Source organism: Carettochelys insculpta, chromosome 1, assembly GCF_033958435.1.
Source record: "Carettochelys insculpta isolate YL-2023 chromosome 1, ASM3395843v1, whole genome shotgun sequence".
NCBI classification, from domain to species: Eukaryota; Metazoa; Chordata; order Testudines; family Carettochelyidae; genus Carettochelys; species Carettochelys insculpta.
In genome coordinates this window covers 261,014,613-261,032,090 of record NC_134137.1, presented here as the reverse complement: position 1 = coordinate 261,032,090, position 17,478 = coordinate 261,014,613, and the positions used below count along the sequence as shown (strand labels likewise).

The 17,478-nt window shown below is 42.9% G+C and overlaps 1 protein-coding gene across 18 annotated transcripts in view; it reads left to right on the top strand.

Annotated features, from left to right (window-relative positions):
- CACNA1C (calcium voltage-gated channel subunit alpha1 C) overlaps positions 1 to 1,425 on the top strand; it is an 812,008-nt gene extending 810,583 nt beyond the window's left edge. For 17 of the 18 annotated variants that reach the window (XM_075005900.1, XM_075005795.1, XM_075005919.1 and 14 more), the window contains one exon: positions 129 to 1,425. In XM_075005900.1, coding sequence (XP_074862001.1) covers positions 129 to 419 — 291 coding nt within the window. In that variant the 3' untranslated portion in view covers positions 420 to 1,425. The remainder of the gene's footprint in view (positions 1 to 128) is intronic. The other variant, XM_075005860.1, reaches the window with a different exon arrangement.
- The last annotated feature ends 16,053 nt before the right edge of the window (positions 1,426 to 17,478 follow it).

Genomic DNA, 17,478 nt, shown 5'->3' with positions numbered 1-17,478 from the left:
ACAGGTTTGGTAGGCAATAGGGAGTAGCCACACAGGAGCTTGGTTGGTGGCTGGGTGATGTGTCTGATGATGCTAGTACTAATTTTTATCTTTGTGTTCTGTCTCTGGTTTCTGACTTGCTTTTGAAGGTCTTGATTTCAGAAGGACTGATGCAGTTTGCTCAAGATCCAAAGTTCATTGAGGTCACAACCCAAGAGCTAGCAGACGCCTGTGATATGACAATAGAAGAGATGGAAAATGCAGCCGACAACATACTCAATGGTAACAGCAAGCAGAGCCCCAATGGCAACCTCTTGCCTTTTGCTAACTGCAGGGACCCAGGGCAGGACAGTGCAGGAGAGGAAGAGGTGCAGAACCCGGATTGTAGAAAAAGTCAGGAAGAGCTCCAGGACAGCAGGATTTATGTCAGCAGCCTGTAGTTGCCAGGGCTGAAGCGATGCTGGTTTTTTATTTGTTTCAATGTTCCTAATGGGTTTGTTTCAGAAGTGCCTCACTGTTCTCGTGACCTGGAGTAACCGGAACAGCGTTCTTCATTCATTTCTGTTGGGACGAGTCGCAGAGTTGGGTGGTGTAAGAGAGCTTTTCAGGAGTGAATACAACCCCAGCATGTGTCCATGAAGGAAGAATGAGGAGGGGAAAGAGGTGGAGGAAGAGAGCCAGCTCCTGCTTGTTCTCAGTCGCTGCACAAGGAACGATGGCTGCTTCCTGAATGTGAAGGAGAACCTCGGCTTCCTGTGGATGGCCCTAGCCAAAAGGACCCTGCATCAAACGGGTGTCTTTCAACTTTGCTTGTAAAAATCATTTTGCACATATTCTGTATGAGCCTCACCGTCTCCATAACGCCAAGGCCCTTTTAATTTGGAATGGAATGATGGACTTCTTCTGCTGTGGATTCCAGTACCTTGTTGGGGAGGAGGAAGCAGAAGAAGCCTTAGGGTTCATGAGAGGCAGATGGCAACAACACTGAATGCAGAGACTCCCAAGCAGTAGTCTCTGCCAATCAATCAGAGCTCAGGCAGTCACCTCTGCCAGCCAGTCAGAGCTCAGGTAGTCATGTGTACCAACCAATCAGAGCTCAGACAGCCAGCTGTACCAACCAGTCAGAGCAGGTAGCAAGCTCTGTCAAGTAGAGCTGAGATGACCTGCTCTTTTCTAAGTGGGGTGGTGATGGGCTTATGTAGATCTCTCTTGTTTTTGCAGTTTGATATTTTCTTGAAAGCATGTTCCAATTTTTATTTTGAATATTTTTGTTTTGTTTTGGATGGAGAGGGGAGAAAGGAGTGTTTACAACGTTTTGTAACCACCTACCTTTTTTGTTTTGTCTTCACCTTTGCAAATGTTAAATTGGTTTGGTTACATTGTATTATTTAAACTATTTTTTCCTCCATTGAAATTTGGTAGAAGTTATATGGATAGAAAAGTTTACCAACCATTATGTACACCAAGGATTTGTAATTTAATTTGATAGTAATTGAAATCTCCTTTTTTTGTTGTTGTTTTATAATTTAAAAATAGTTGGCAATGCACTTGATATAGTCTTGCACATTAGAGTGATTGATTTGGATTCTTTTTAGTGCTAGGTATTTTTGTGAGTGAGTGCGTGAGCAGCACTGAGTGAGCGCGTGTACGTATGTGTGTATAAGCGCGTACAGTTCTCCACTTCCTGGATTTACCTGCAGGAGATCTGTATCTGGGGCCATTCGAATGCAAATATAAACCACTGTCTCTGCTTTTGAAAGGGGAATCAGTAACTCTTTGCATTTTCTGTCCCACAAGATATGCAAAAACAATGCAATAATATTAATTTTAAACTACAATTGTGAGTTGTGTTGGCATTAAAACTGTATAGAAACAAAATTAAGGGGGAAAACAAACAAAAGTGAGAGGGAGTTACGCTTCGATATATTCCGTGTGATGTTTTATTGCATTGATAATGTTTCTGTTGAAGAAACCGTAATACTTGAATTCAGGTCAGTTTCAGTATTTTTCAAATATTTTTTTAAAATGAATTGCAATTGTGCCAAGCGAATATAATGAATTGAATTAAGTTTGTTTAAAAAAAGACACTTCTTGTATATTTTGCTGCATGTAAAGTAAATCATTTCGTATTTGGAGTGTGCCAAGCTTTACCTTTGAACTTTTAAGTGCTTTTCTACGTGTGGTTGGGGAAATGGGTACTAAATATTTTTTTTCATTTTTTAATTTGTACAATGAACAAAGTGTACCTAGTGTAAGTAACTAGTCTGCAATCCACTGACAGATTGAAAATTACTGATTTTGCATATCTTGTGTTCACTTTCCTTTTTCCTCACTCCCTTAAACATGAACTATTAATTTCTGAGTAGAGTTATCTTGCTTCCCAAAACCAGCTCCTTTTATCCAATCTTTATCCTCTTCCCTTTGCTCAGATTCTCTCAGTATTGCTTCTCACCACAGCAGCAAAATCGCTACCCCAAACTGATCTGGTAAGATTTCTAGGAGCTCAGCTGGCACCAGCAACTCTTGGAGGGATGGGACTGTAATATGTAATTTCATATTTCTTTCACTGATTCTCTAACTCTTGATTATCAGTAAGGGACTGTCCTGGGGCATGTGACTGGCACCTGCAAGAGGCAGAGTCATTAGTAGGGAAAATAGCCTAGCTCTGTCCTTGACTGATAGTCCAGGGTAAGGGAGGAAAAGAATTCTGAGCTGTTTCTCAAGAGAACTGCTCTGGTATGGCTCACAGCTGGAGACAATGTGGTTTAGAGGCATGAGCCCATATGTTGCACTTGAATATGCAGTCGCATCATTCTCTCCATACCTGAATTTATTGGCAGCAGTTTTGCTACACAAAGGGGGTAAGGAGTGATAAAGTTTTGACTTCTTTATTCAAGACTTCCCTAGGCAAAATTATGCATAGACATCAATCAGTCCACTGCTGAGCATTTTTGCTGGGTCTTTACTGAGACAAATTCTCAGGGAATTTTGCCTGTGGTTGCATATGGATTCAGGATTTGACTTCTAGATACTTACCTGATCCAAATCCAACTTCTACACCTTTTGAAGGTTGTCCATTTTAGTGCCGTGATGCTTATGACCAATGCTATTGAAAACGAAGTAGCCCCACGGCTAGTCATCTATTTCTGAGAGGGAATCAAGAGGCAGGGTCTCCCTAATTCATTCTCTTTAACTGAATAGTTCACCTGACCCATGTTTAGTGGGAGTTGTTGGTGCTCATCACCTCTGAAAAACAAGTGACTGATCTGTCTTTGCTGAAATCAATAGGATCTCTGGATGTTCAGCAGTTGCTTAGTTGCCCTTAGTCTTGGGTCTCAAGCTACAGCAAGAAGCTTACATCATCTACAGCCTTCTCTGAAAACTGCTATTCCCTCAAGTGATCTGACCCTGCAGAGGACTGGAGAAACCCCATCTCTCTACTGAGCAGTCTCCTACATCCCATTGATTTAAATCTGCATCCAAAGAGGACAATGCACACAAAGACGGTGTTTATCATTTGGGAGTGGTACTAAAATCAGAACTTGCTGATGCCCACTGAGCTAATTTTACTCTGTGGAAGGTGGCATTCATTTAGGCATTTTCTGACATACAGGTTGCAATAGGTCTGAGCAAAGAGCTACTGCCTCCTTCTAGTGGGGCAGAGTCTGGGCCATGTGCGGAGAGGGCAGGTTTGGTTCCCTGGAGCATCCTTCCTTTCCCTGTGTTTTGGAACAAGTAGCAGGTACAATCACTGCACTGAGGGTGGAAACTTTGACTGAGGAGTTTTGGGTAGGGAAAACAAAAGGGAAAAATGGTTTTATCTTTCTCAATTGAGCGTGGTTGAGTTGCAGCTTGCTAACAGTATGCTGCAGACTAAAGACATTTCTTACAGAACAACAAACCTGCTCTCTTATCACCCCAGTCATCACTCCAGACAGTACCAGGCCAGTCACACTGGATATATTTCTTTTTCTTCCTTATTCTGTGTGGCTGCCGCGATGGATAAAGTGGAACTAATGATCCAGGGCTGGAGTTTCCTTATCCACAGACCTTTTCTGCATCACCTAGCTCTTCAGCTGGACATATGAATGATGATGATGAAATAGATGCTGCTGCTACCACAAGGGGTTCAAGTTGTTTCATTCCCCTACCCGACCATGCTGCAGTGTGGAAGGACAGCTGAAAGAGTGCCATGTACAGAACCGCATCTATTTCTGCTTTATTTTCTGACTCAGAACCCTGCCCCCTTGATAACTATGATGACAACAACAAAAAAAGGGCAAATGCATTTTTTTACATTTCTTGATAATTTTCAAAGCAATGTATCATTGCTTTCTTTAGACTGATGCCAATATAACAGTTGTATGGGTCTCAGCCAGGCTCCTGTGTCTTTTCTGACTGCTAGTTTCAGATTGTTGTGTGAAATGTATGCATGTTTGCACACAGACACAATCCCACAAGGTGACAGACTCATAAACCAGTCAAGTTGCTAACATGCTTTTTACATGCATTTGGAGGCCTCATGCTTCTTACATACAGATGTAAAAACTAATCAGCGAACCAGAGGCTATTCTTCAATGAAGCAGCCATATTTGGATAGAACGGAATAAAATATATTTCATCCATGATACAGCCTTTATCATCCCAGTATCATATGGGACACTAAGTAAGAACTTTGGAAATCAAGGGATTTTAAAGTAATTAACCTCTACTAGGGAACCTGAATTTACTTTAGTTGTGGGTGTTGATAGGCTCCGATAATCAAGACTATAATACATACAAAGAAAATCCTAATTCCAGGACCTAAAACACTTATCTCTAATGCCACTGTAAACCAACTATAATTCATTTGAAGGTAATGAGGTTAGACTGATATAACACAGGTGTGAAATTGGAATCAGGTCCAGAATTTTTTTCCTTCATTTATTTTCTCTCCTGAAGAAAACTGACTGCTTAAATTTTGTATAAACAAGAGCAGTGCAAGTTTTTCATTTTTATTCTTAACGCTGGTATTAGTTGGCTTTGTCAGGTAAATTAATTCCCAATTTTAATTAATAAGACAAGGGATCCAAACAGATTTTATCAGAAGTTCAGTCCCAAGAGGGACCCTCTGCTGCTGCTGCTTTGTTTCTGAGGATCTCAGGCCAGGTCTACAGTAGACTGAAAAGTTGATCTAAGGTATGCAGTTTCAGCTATGACAAGTGTATGCGTGGAATCAAAGTATCAAAGATAGATTTTTCTGGCCATCCACACAGAGGGAGGTCAACTGAAGAATCTCTCCCATCAACCTCCCTTATTCCTCATGACAATGGGGAGTACCAAGGCCTACTGTAGCTCCCTGATGGCTCGATTTAGTGTGTCCCCCACTAGGTGCGCTAAATCAAACCCCAGAAGATCGACCCTGAACAAGTCGCTCTACTGGTAAGGGTAGACGTACCCTTCCACTAAGAGCCTTAGGGCCCCCCTGCAACAAAGGGCCTGGACATGAGGGCATGGCTGCATGGCAATGAGCTGCACGTTGCAGCACTAAAACCAGACTGGTTTCTAACTTGCTTCGAAGAGGGCTCTGGTAGCACCTAGGGATGAATGTCTCTCCTGATATTAAATTCAGTGTCCAGTTGAAATCCCCTAGTATCCTGCCTTGTAGAAACTGCTTCGTTTCTTACTCTTAGAAGTAAATAGTCCTGTCTAAAAGGCTATTCAAAAAAGTGCATCTTCAGTAAGCAAACTGCTGTAGGCTTATATCTACTTGAGCATTACGAATGACTTCACAGGAGGCAAAAACCAATAGCCGACAACCTCACCACATTGTCACACTGTTGCTTGCTTCTTTATTCCCTCACTCTCAGATAACTTGCTTTCATTTACCCTGATATACATCAAATTCAGCCACTGCCTTCCCATAGTCCAGGAGCAGGCTGGCTGGGTCATAGGTCATATGGGCTAGGCTATAAGCACAGACCAGAGCAGACATGCCTCCCTTTCCTAGAATAGATTCCTGCCCTAGCTTCAAACAACCTCCTTCTTATGCAGTAACCTGCCCAACTTCCCCTACTTAATACAGAACCCACCTGCCACTAGCCTTCTCATCTGTATGATAAATGTCCTGAGTTGTTGGCCAGCCAAGCGAAATGCAATCTAAGTCCCAGAGAGAATCCTGGCTCAGTAAGGGTGCATCTACACTTGCACTCCTCTTTTGAAAGAGGTATACAAATGAGGCAAATCAAAAATTCAAATGAGGTATAAATTTGCATCTTTGACACCTCATTTGCATATTCTAATTTCAAAAGAGCTTCTTTTGAAAGAAGAAAGCCAGTGTAGATGCTGCTCTTTCAAAAGTAAACTCCCGCTTAGAAAGAATCCTTCTTCCCATTGAATAAAGGGAAGAAGGATTCTTTCTAACAGGGAGTTTACTTTTGAAAGAGCAGCACCTACACTTGCTTTCTTCTTTCGAAAGAAGCTGTTTTGAAATTAGAATATGCAAATGAGGTGTCAGTATGCAAATTTATACCTCATTTGCATTTTCTATTTACCTCATTTGCTTAGCTCTTTCAAAAGAGGAATACAAATGTAGACATACTCTAAGGTTGTGTCTACACTAGCCCAAAACTTTGAAATGGCCATGCAAACATTCCTAACAGCAGATAGGAATAAGGGGATTTTGAAGTTGCCGGGGTCCTTTTGAAAAGGAGCCCCGTCTGGATGAACCGTGCAGCGGCGAGCCGTATCAATTTCAGAGTGCCGCGGCTGCCTGCGTTCTAATGAGGGGCTGAATATGTAGTTCGGCGCTTCATTAGTAAACTTCGAAATGGCCATTCGCATGGCCATTTCGAAGTTTTGGGCGAGTGTAGATGTAGCCTAAGTGACTAGTATTCAACATCGCTTAAAACTCCACAGTGCCATGATCTGTTGTGCAAATGATAGCTGCAGCAGTGTCCAGGTATAACCATTTAAATGGGAGAAGGTAACTAAGAGTGAGATTTGGAATATCACATGGCAAAATGCTGCATCATGCAAGAGAGAGAGAGACTTTAAAAACTGCCTTAACAAATGAATGCAAAATGAAGGAGTCTCCTGCCAAATAAGCGACAAAAGGCAACAAAGGAAAAGCCACTTTAGGGTGAAACCTGGCTGGAATCCAGCTCAGTTTCTGAAGTAAAAACATAGTTTGGGGCCTGAGCCTGTAGAACTTACTCAGGATAATTCCCCTTGACGTCAGTGATTAAAGACGGCAAGATCAGAATTTAAAAGGCAGAGGTGGGTATTTTCTTGCCTGTATCTGATTAATTTGGGGACTGATCCTTCAAGGTGCTAAGCACATGTAATTTCCATTGGCTTCCATGGAAGATTTGGTTGCTCAGCATCTCTCAGGCTCAGCACTTGAATATCATTTCCTGCTCAGACCATCAGTTATAACTATTGATAAACGTAAATGTTTTGCCTTCGTTTTAATGACCCAATGCTGTAAAATGAACTGTCCTAGGTATACACCACCCCAGACGTAAGTCTCCTCTTCCACCTTTCCCTCCACCCCAGAAGCCCATACCATCTTCACTGACGTCCTTCCCAGTACTAGTTCTTCACCACATCCAACAGTTTTATACCCAGTTTCATGACACCACAGAAATGCTTTTGTAAATAATGCTGTACAGTTTGTAACCGTAAGTGTACGCCTGTCATCGGTGCCAGAGTCTGGCTTGCCCTCTCGCACGTTTTAAAACTCAACAACAAAGCGTTAGAGCGAGTGGCCCACAAGTGAACAATAGGATCATCTCTGTGTGGGACAAATGTATATTCCTGTAAGATTGCATTTTTATCTAAGGAATGATGTTATTTTAAAAATTGCTAATAAATTTCTAAACAATGTCTAGATTGGTTTAGTATCTGTAAATGTTATCAGAGTTTTGTTTACACACCTACCTCCTTCTCTCAGCAGTATCTAAAAACAAGACAAGTGCTTGCAAACCCTTATTCACTTGAATAGTCACATTGAAGTTAATGGGATTACTCATATGATTAAAGGGTTTGCAGAACTGGCTTCTTGGTACTGACAAACTACCCAGATAAATATCAGCCTAGAAAATGCAACTATATTTTATAGTAGCAGGCCCTTATTTGCATTGTCATTGCTCTGCAAAGTTTGACTATAAAGTGTAGCTTGTGCAGTTAACCTTCTGACTATAGAATTTTGTGCTACAGATTTATAAAACATATGGTTTCAGCATAATTATAATTAAATGAATAACTTGAGCATGAATCTAACAGGCTATTAATAAGTAATTCAGTCACCTATTTAGTTTATAGATTAAATGAATTTGTAACATGAATATGCTCTATTTTTTTTAATAATTCCAGTTGAAGAACACTGTAATTACAATCACTATATTATAAACCATAGGTAATTACAGCCACAGTATTGCGAAGTGGTTCAGAAAATAAGTTTCCAAAAAAAGCTATGATTCTGCTTTACTTGTTTACAAATAGCCTCTGATCTTGGTTTCCAAAGGTTGCTGTGGGGGAGGGGCCTGCATCTAGTGCAGGCCATAATCACTGAGGCTACGTCTACACTTGCAGACGAGGGATGCAAATGAGGGAAATCAAATATGTAAATGAGACACTGATTTACATATTTGAGCTTCATTTGCATAATATCTTCCAAAGAGATTCTTTTGAAAGAAAAAAAGCAGTGCAGATGGGGCTCTTCAGACTTTAAACCCCATCTTTGAAAGAACCCTTCTTCCTATTTGTTAAACAGGTGTCTGCATTTGGCCTGGCCCTGCTCGCGAGGCAGGCATTGCCACATACTCTGCCTAGGCCCCAAACAACCCCTTTTGTCAGGCAGAATACTAAAGTTATTTGCGCCAAAATCTTAGGCTCTAACCTTAAAAAAGAGAACTTAGGTAGCAACACAGCATGTCACCGAAATCATTTTCTTCATTGGCTTGCCAAAATCACCCCACTTTCTTGAAGGGAGGGGGAGGTCCGGAAGGGTATATAAGACCCCGCCCAACCGGCGCTCGAGGAGGTAGAAGCGCACGCATCCCCCAGCGCCAGTCAAGCAGACTGATGACCTGTCTGATCACCTCCCCTGGAACCCCAGGCACAACTCAGGCCTCGCAACCGAATCCATTGCAACGCGTTATGTTTCTGTCAATGATTATAGGACTCATAAGTATAAGGTTGTAAGTATATGTTGTGGTAGGATGGTAAGTTTCTGTTCACAGTTAGAGAAAAGGTTTAGTAATATTGTTAGTGTAAGCCAATAACCATAAACCTGTTTAGTAATATAGTAAGTATAAACCAATAACTGTAAAACCCAATAAAAAATATAGTAAGAGTAAGCTAATAACTGTAATGCCTATTTATCACCTCAAGTAGCATATTCACTTAATAAATAATACAGTTTTAATTTCCGAAAGTATCAAAATCAATTAATAAACCAGAAAAGGAAAAGGGGTAAATGAATGCCACTCAACCTAATCCTTGGGTCATTTAAACTAATTATTGGGACCTAGAAGTCCCTCAGGGAGTAGTGGTTTTCCTGGTGGGTGTAATTTTGTTCATTTTATTAATCATCCTTTGGAGACCAAGATTAGAAAGTACAGGCCCCTCCCATACCAGTTTCCTCCCGAGGACCACCCGAACCCTAGGGGGCGCTACACTATTTTGTTTCAGGAAGAAGAGTGCTTGCAAAGATGGGGTTTATTTTCAAAAGAATCCCATCTACACTGCTTTTTTTCCTTTGAAAGAATCTCTTCTGAAAAGAGATTATAAAAATGAAGCATGTGATATGTAAATCATATTTGATTTCCCCCATTTGCATCCCTCTTTTGAAAGAGGAATGCAAGTGTAGATGTAGCCTAGAAGTTTTGCATTGCAGCATGAGATTATGGGAATAGGAACAAATGCAGGCTAAACACACCCCTGGCATAAACTGATCCAATGTCACTGAAACCAATCAAGTGGTATTTACATATCCAAGGACTAAATTTGGCCTTCCATTAGAAACTTGCCCTACAAAACCATGGGACCTTGGCTTGGTCTCAAATTCTATCACAGAGCCAACATTTGGCTCCAATTTATTGAAAAGTTCACTTATCTGGACCCATTTCAAGAGCAGGTGGGCCAGGTTATGGTGTGTTGTTGAAACCATGTGGTGTGTGTGACTGCAATGTATATCCAGATGAAACTCCAAGGTTTGGAAGGTATTCAAATGTCGGGTTGAGGATGTGTTCAGACCTGAAGCTCAAAGTTAAACCTGTGGGGGTGGGAGAAACTCCATGTACATTAGCTAAAAGGTTGGCACAAGCTCTTCTGAACCAAAAGCACTGAAAGTTGCTTCTTACTGTAGGGAACTAGAGTACTATGCACTTTCATCATACCTTCCAGTTGGAGACCTCATACCACTTTAATCCAATATTTATAAATTAAAATCCAAGCCACCTCAAAGATGTTGTTCTATATCCATTTTACTGATGGAAAACTGGACCCTGAGAGGTTGTGACTTCCACTAGAATAAATGTGAAGTTAGTGACAAATTCAAGAACAGAAGCTAGCTGTACAACTTTTCATGGTTTAGCACAACTATACTTCTTCTAGCAATAATGTGTAAGTAATACATATCTAATTCATAGCTCACAGCAAAAGCCACGGTAAGACCTGAAAACCAGATTCCTCCTCTGGCTAGCCTCTGTCACAGGATGGCCATCTGAAGTCTTCATAAAGTTGTTTGGTAATGGATCTTTCCCCAGACACTCTAGCCTTTGACAGCATAGCAATACTCTGGCTTCCTTCTTCTGACCAAGTGTGTTCCAATGTGCATTTCATGGTCACAGTTAGCAGGAAACACCAGAGCCAACAGCTGTGAGAATGGTTACTGACTGTCAGTCTCCATTAATTGGTGTCTCAGCAAAGTTACATCCACAGCACACCACAAACCCGTACTAAATGGCACTTTTATGTGCAACTGCCACAGAAATGAATAAATGAATAGAGGACTAAATGAATAGAGATTAATCTAGGTTTACCATATTTGAACGTTCAAAAAAGAGGCTACCCCTTAAAGGGAATGTATCTATGTCAGTATCTACCAACTCACATTGTATTAATTACGATAGTTTACAGTAAACAATTTCATATCTGGCAACCTCGGGACGGGGAGGTTGCCAGATATTCAAATATTCTGGCTAATAGCGAGGCATACCTAGCAATGCATAACACTAAAGAAAAACAAGATTAGATATTAAGAAACAAACAAAAATGTATGCAGAGTACTTCATTTACAAACAAAAGTAGTATTGTACACTGTCAGCTTATTCTGTATTTGCTGTATTTATTTGTATTTACTTTTACTATATTGTATTCACAGAAAACATAACTAAAACTTACTTAAGGTTAATGCCAGTTATTTGAGAGTTCTGGATGATAGAATACCAGATATGAAAGAGTTTACTGTATATAGTACATTAATACAAAGTGAGTTAGTAGATACTGATGCTCCCCGTAAGTGGTGTCCTCTTTTTTGAAAGGTCAAAGATGGTAACGCTAAATAATCTGTTCTCTCACCTGGGGCCTTCCATGTGAGAGTTAATGCATATGGGTACAGTATGGGAAAAATTGCTTTGATGCTTTATGGCTAGAAAAATTCAGTCTCCGTCGCTATCAAGACAGCACTTATTATGAGGAATAAATTCACTTTAATAAATAGAATACAAACATTTTGACTATTGTTGTGGGCAATACAGACCAAACAATAGGTGGCTGGTGAGAATTTTGGCATGTGTATCCTCTGCTTGGATAAGTTCAAGATGTAAAAGGCTTTATTTTCCACTGCTTTGCACTTTGCACAGTCACTTATACCTGCAAACCATTTAAAATGCTGTACATCAGAATGGTATTATCTTACACCTACTTTTCACAAGTATTATTGACTACAGAGGGTGCAAGGCAGTGAAGAACCAGGCCCTAAATTAAACTCTGAATTGAGTTTGATTAAGGAGTTTAGAAATGGGGATTTCATTTGTCTCATAAATAGAAGGGACATTTGGAGAATTTGGGTCTGATTCCAGGTTTGGCTATTGGCTGTCGCCAAAGTCTGGCAATGTTAGATCTAGCATTTTGGTTCAGGGCAACGTTTACGCTTACTGTGACAGCATTCATTAGCCAAGTGTCTTTTCCTTGTGCACCGTGAACCCACAAAAGAAATTGCTATATGTTTATCTTGTATTTTTGTCTTTGATACTTAACACAAATACACTAACCTACCTTTGGGATCTTACAGGATTCAGTGTCAGGGCCTCCAGAATTTTACTCTTCCCCGGAGACTTATAATGAACGTTTGAACAGGATGATCAAGTCTCGAGCTCATTGATTACCTGTTAGGTGTGTGGAGAGTGAATATTCAGTAAGCTCAACCACCAGACAATTCTTACTGGAGTCCACATTGCTGCTGACACACAAGGTAATTTTCAAAACATGACCACTCCATCACTTTCTTACTCAAACATGGGAAAATGTTCACTCTGATCTTTCCCATCCCCATGTGGATTTTTTCCATCCATGTGCAGAATAAATTTTATGGGTGTACTGAAGCATGCATGAATGTGCACCACCAACAGAAACAAAAACCTTGCTGTGAGTACTCTGCTAACCACCTGAAAGCATTGAAATCTCTCCTGAGCAGCTGCACAAGTGCCCAGTTTACAGGGAACAGGAGTTAGGGGGTGGGGCCCTGTCATGATCATGAGGGTTAGGCAGCAGCCTGGGAGTAAAAGGGTTAACCTCTTTAGCCAGGTGGGGTTGGCATATAGGAATGTAGGTAAGCACTTCAAACTGGGACAAAGGAATGTTTTGGCTCCTTCCTTTTCTGTCCTCTGCGCTTTCTTTTTTCCAACCACGAGGGAGACAGACACAGAATATCTCCCTCCAGTAACAGGCCCTCCAATCTTCTGTAAGTAAGGTAAAGTTTAGATAAATCAGTTAGGCTTTATTATGGTTGGGAAGTGGGATCTGATGTCTGTGCACTTTTTAGACATGTTCTTTACTCTCCTTGTAACTAAGTTCTAGGCCCATGGTGGAGACTCCCCATGTGTTTTACTTTGTGACTCTTCCATCTAGTCATGAGGCTTGCAACAGGAATATTGTTGTAATAATAAAAGTTCTCTCTTTTTCTATTATTAACCTGGTATTGGTTAATGTTTGTGTCCTGGTTTTTACTTTTGGGGCTGAGATTTCCCAAGTAGTCTCTCCCTGGTTTCCTTATTATTACTTGGGTGGTGGCAGCGAATTTTATCCCCAAAATCTAAGGTTTTTTTAGGATTTGCCGGGGGGGGGGGGGGGGGGGGGGGGAGTTTATACCAAAACCTGATAGATAAGGTTTTTGGAGGTACTTTTACTGGCCCCCACTTCTGCATTTGTCTTGCTAGGGTGGGGAAGGAGCCGTGACATGGTGGCATAGCGGTGGGCTCATGTTGATAACCCAGGATTTTTAGAAGGACACAGGTTTTTCTTTTGTGTTGCAAGCTTTGCCATTTTTTTTCTTTTTTCCCCTTTGTTTTTGTTCTTTTGTTTTTGTGCTGCCTCAGGGTGGGGCAGACAGAAGGTTAGGTTTTTCTGTGCTGCTTCAAGGAGGGATGGACAGAAGGTTAGGTTTTTCTTTTGTGTTGCAAGCTTTGAATTTTTTTCCCTTTGTTTTTTTTCTTTTGTTTCTGTGCTGCTTCAGGGAGGGGCAGACAGAAGGCTAACTTTTAGCCAGACACAGACCATCCCAGACAGTTTGTTTTTTTCTAGCTTTTGGGACAACTGGATGGTTAAGCCAGAATAGGGCAGGGAAGGAGCCCACTACATGCTTTTGCGATTGGGCAAAGTAGCCCTAGAGCAACCAACCCTTCCTAAGCAACACCCTGAAATAGAAGCAGCCTCAGAGCAAGGCAAGATGTCCAGCTCCAGGGAAGATTCACACCCTGGAGAGGGGAAACAAGAGCGTGTTTCGATAAGTCCAAGGGGAAGTGACCTTGAGGAGGTAGGAGGGGTTGGCAGCCGCCCTACTCCGCCCTTCCCAGCACTCTCTATGTGGGATTATGCCTCAAAGGCAGCCCGGCCTCTTACTGACAAAGAGATGGAGTTCCTCATGCAGATGGAGGACAGGTGTGCACAACGAAAAGCCGAGGACAGGCGTGCACAACAAGAAGTAAAGCTGGCTGAGATAGCGGCAGAGACAAGGAGACCAGAACTAGAGGCTCAAGTTGCACTGGAAAAAGCTAGGCGGACGGACGTTTCAGGTACTCTGCCCAACAACCCCACCACCATCACCACTCAGCCCCCCAGGAGACTCCCCGTGTACCAAGTAGGGGATGTTATCGAGGACTTTTTCCTCAACTTTGAGAGGGCCTGCCAAGGGTACAACATTCCTCCTGGTCAGTACATGATGGAGTTAAGATCACAAATCACTGGTCCTCTACTAGTGGTGGCAGCTGACCTGCCAGGGGACATGGTGAATGATTATGAACTGTTTAAGCAAGAGGCCAGACTCAGGGTGGGACTCACTCCTGAACAGGCCCGGTGTCGCTTCAGGGCCTCCAAGTGGACCCCAACCACACCCTTCCCCGAACATGCCAGTCATGTACTAAAAAACTGGGAAACATGGCTCTCTGGGGAGAAAGCCCACACCCAGGAAGAAATATCTCTCCTGATGCAGATGGAACAGTTCCTTGAGGGGGTTCTGTGCAAAATTAGAGAGTACGTCCTGGGTGGAAAACCGAAAAACCTAAGAGAGGCAGGAGTACTCGGAGCCCGATGGATGGAGCTGAGGGGGAAAAGCAGCCAGGAGAGCAGTCTGAGAGTGACCTTCGACAACCGGGCACCCTCCAGACCCCCCCACCTCGCAGGGAAGAGCCCTACACACCTCCAGCAAGACCCCAGGGTTCCCCCTGTCCCTCCATTCCATCCCCTGGGAACCTCCCCCGCTCCAGTGGTGCACCCATGGAGCGATGCTTTAAATGTAATGAAATGGGGCATGTCAAGGCCAGCTGTCCCAAGAGTACCAACAGGCTGCAGCTCATCACTCCGGGGTTGCCCCCAGAAGCCTCAGGCCCTGATGTCTCACAGATCCCCCCAGAGCAGCGGGAGACTGTGAGTGTGGGAGGGAGGAGATTGTTGCATGGAGGGACACTGGAGCACAGGTGTCAGCGATCCACCAATCTCTAGTGGACCCCAAGGCCATTGACCCAGAGACTCTGGTCACCATTCAACCCTTCAAGGCTAACCCCTTTGACCTGCCTACTGCCCAGTTACCAGTGCAGTACAAGGTCTGGTCAGGGACTTGGACTTTTGCAGTCAAGACTTCCAGGTAGAAATCACAGCCAGTGTGGCCAGAGGCTGTCCAGCACTGTCTGTGATTTGGGGGGCATGTCATAATCATGTGGGTTAGCCAGCAGCCTGGGAGTAAAAGGGTTAACCTGCTTAGCCAGGTTGGGTTGGCCTGTAAGAATGTAGGTAAGAATTTCAAACTGGGACAAAGGAATGTTTTGGCTCCTCCCTTTTCTGTCCTCTGGGCTTTCTTCTTTTTTCCAGCCATGAGGGAGACAGACACAGAATATCTCCCTCCAAGAACAGGCCCTCCAGTCTTCTGTAAGTAGGGTAAAGTTTAGATAAATCCATTAGGCTTTATTGTTTTATGGTTTGGGAAGTGGGATCTGATGTCTGTGCGCTTTTTAGACATGTTCTTTTACTCTCCTTGTAACTAAGTTCTAGGCCCATGGTGGAGACTCCCCATGTGTTTTACTTTGTGACTCTTCCATCTAGTCATGAGGCTTGCAACAGGAATATTGTTGTAATAATAAAAGTTCTCTCTTTTTCTTTTTATTAACCTGGTATTGGTTAATGTTTTGTGTCCTGGTTTTTACTTTTGGGGCTGAGATTTCCCAAGTAGTCTCTCCCTGGTTTCCTTATTATTACTTGGGTGGTGGCAGCGAATTTTATCCCCAAAATCTAAGGGTTTTTTTAGGATTTTAGGGGGGAAGTTTACACCAAAACCTGATAGATAAGGTTTTTGGGGGTACTTTTGCTCACCCCCACTTCTGCATTTGTCTTATTCCACAAACAGAAAACACAAAAGTGTGCCTATTCCACAAACAGAAAGCAGGGAGGGGAGTGTCTGAGTGGAGGCAGTGAAAATGTGTTTAACACATTTCCAGAAACAAAGTCCATGTCTGGGGCAGATATCAGACCAGCTTCGTTCTGGGGGAGCCCTCTCAAGACAAATTGGGGCCACTTCTGGGTGGCCACATAGGACAGAGAAGAGCAGGCAGCAACTCCTGCCCTCTTACTTGAATCCCTCCTGGAACATCCACACTCTGAGATGCATGGTCTCCAAAAACATTGTGTGAGGGAGTTCTCCCCACTGCCAGGGATAAGCCACCTGTTCTGCCTCCATGACAGTACAAAGCTGGTGCTGCATGACTACATGGGGCACCCTGCAAACCACCAAGGCTTAACCCCTCTCAGTCCCAAACCCAACCCCACCCGCCCCAAAACCCCAGGATTAACTCACCTCAGCCACAAACCAGCCCCCAGGACTAACTCATCCATGGCACTGGCTAGGGAGCCTGTGTCAGGCAGCCACCTGTGCCCAGCGGAAGGCAGGCTGGCGACTGGTGCTCCACTGGTGGAGGTGTGCCAAGTCGTGCCCACCAGAGGGGTGTGGCCATTTGGGCAGCAGGGCCAATGAGGGGCTCTCTGTGGCCCTGTGCCCTGCCACCACTGAAATAATGGAACTAATTCAGTTGGTTTACTGGCTGGATCCCTCCCACTGCCCTGCTGGCCGTTAAACCAATTCAATTTAGTTCTATTTTATCAGCAGTGGCAGGGCAGGGAACCACGGAGGAGTCAGCTACTGTAATGGAATTTTCCCCAGAACCCTTATTTTCTCTTCACGGAACACCATTTGGGAAGCACCAGCTGGCCTGCACAACAGATACCCTGTGTCTACATAGTAACATCACTGGACCTAACCAGCTTACTCACAGAATCACGGGCACTTTCTCATGCTCCTCTACTAACATCATATATGCCATCATGTGCCAACAATGCCCAGATGCTTTGAATATTGGACAGACTTCTAACTCCCTTAGACAAAGGGTCAATGGGCACAAAACAGACATCAAAACACTCCAGATCCACAAACCAGTTAGTCAACATTTTAATGGAATGGGGCATTCTGTCAATGACCTAAAGGTATGTGTGTTACTGAAGAAGAATTATCGCACCATTCTGGAAAGGGAAGCAGCCAAGCTGGCTTTTATATTCAAATTCAGCACATTAACATATGGTTTAAATCGTGATGGGAACTTTCTGAGTCACTATAGGGGCTTGTCTGCATACTTGGCTCAATCTAATTCTTGACCTTCCCCCCCACTCTCTGATTTGCTCACCTTGATTATCTTTTTCTGATTTGTCCTCCTTGCTTACTGTTTTTGGTTCTCTGTGCCTTAAATATTGAGT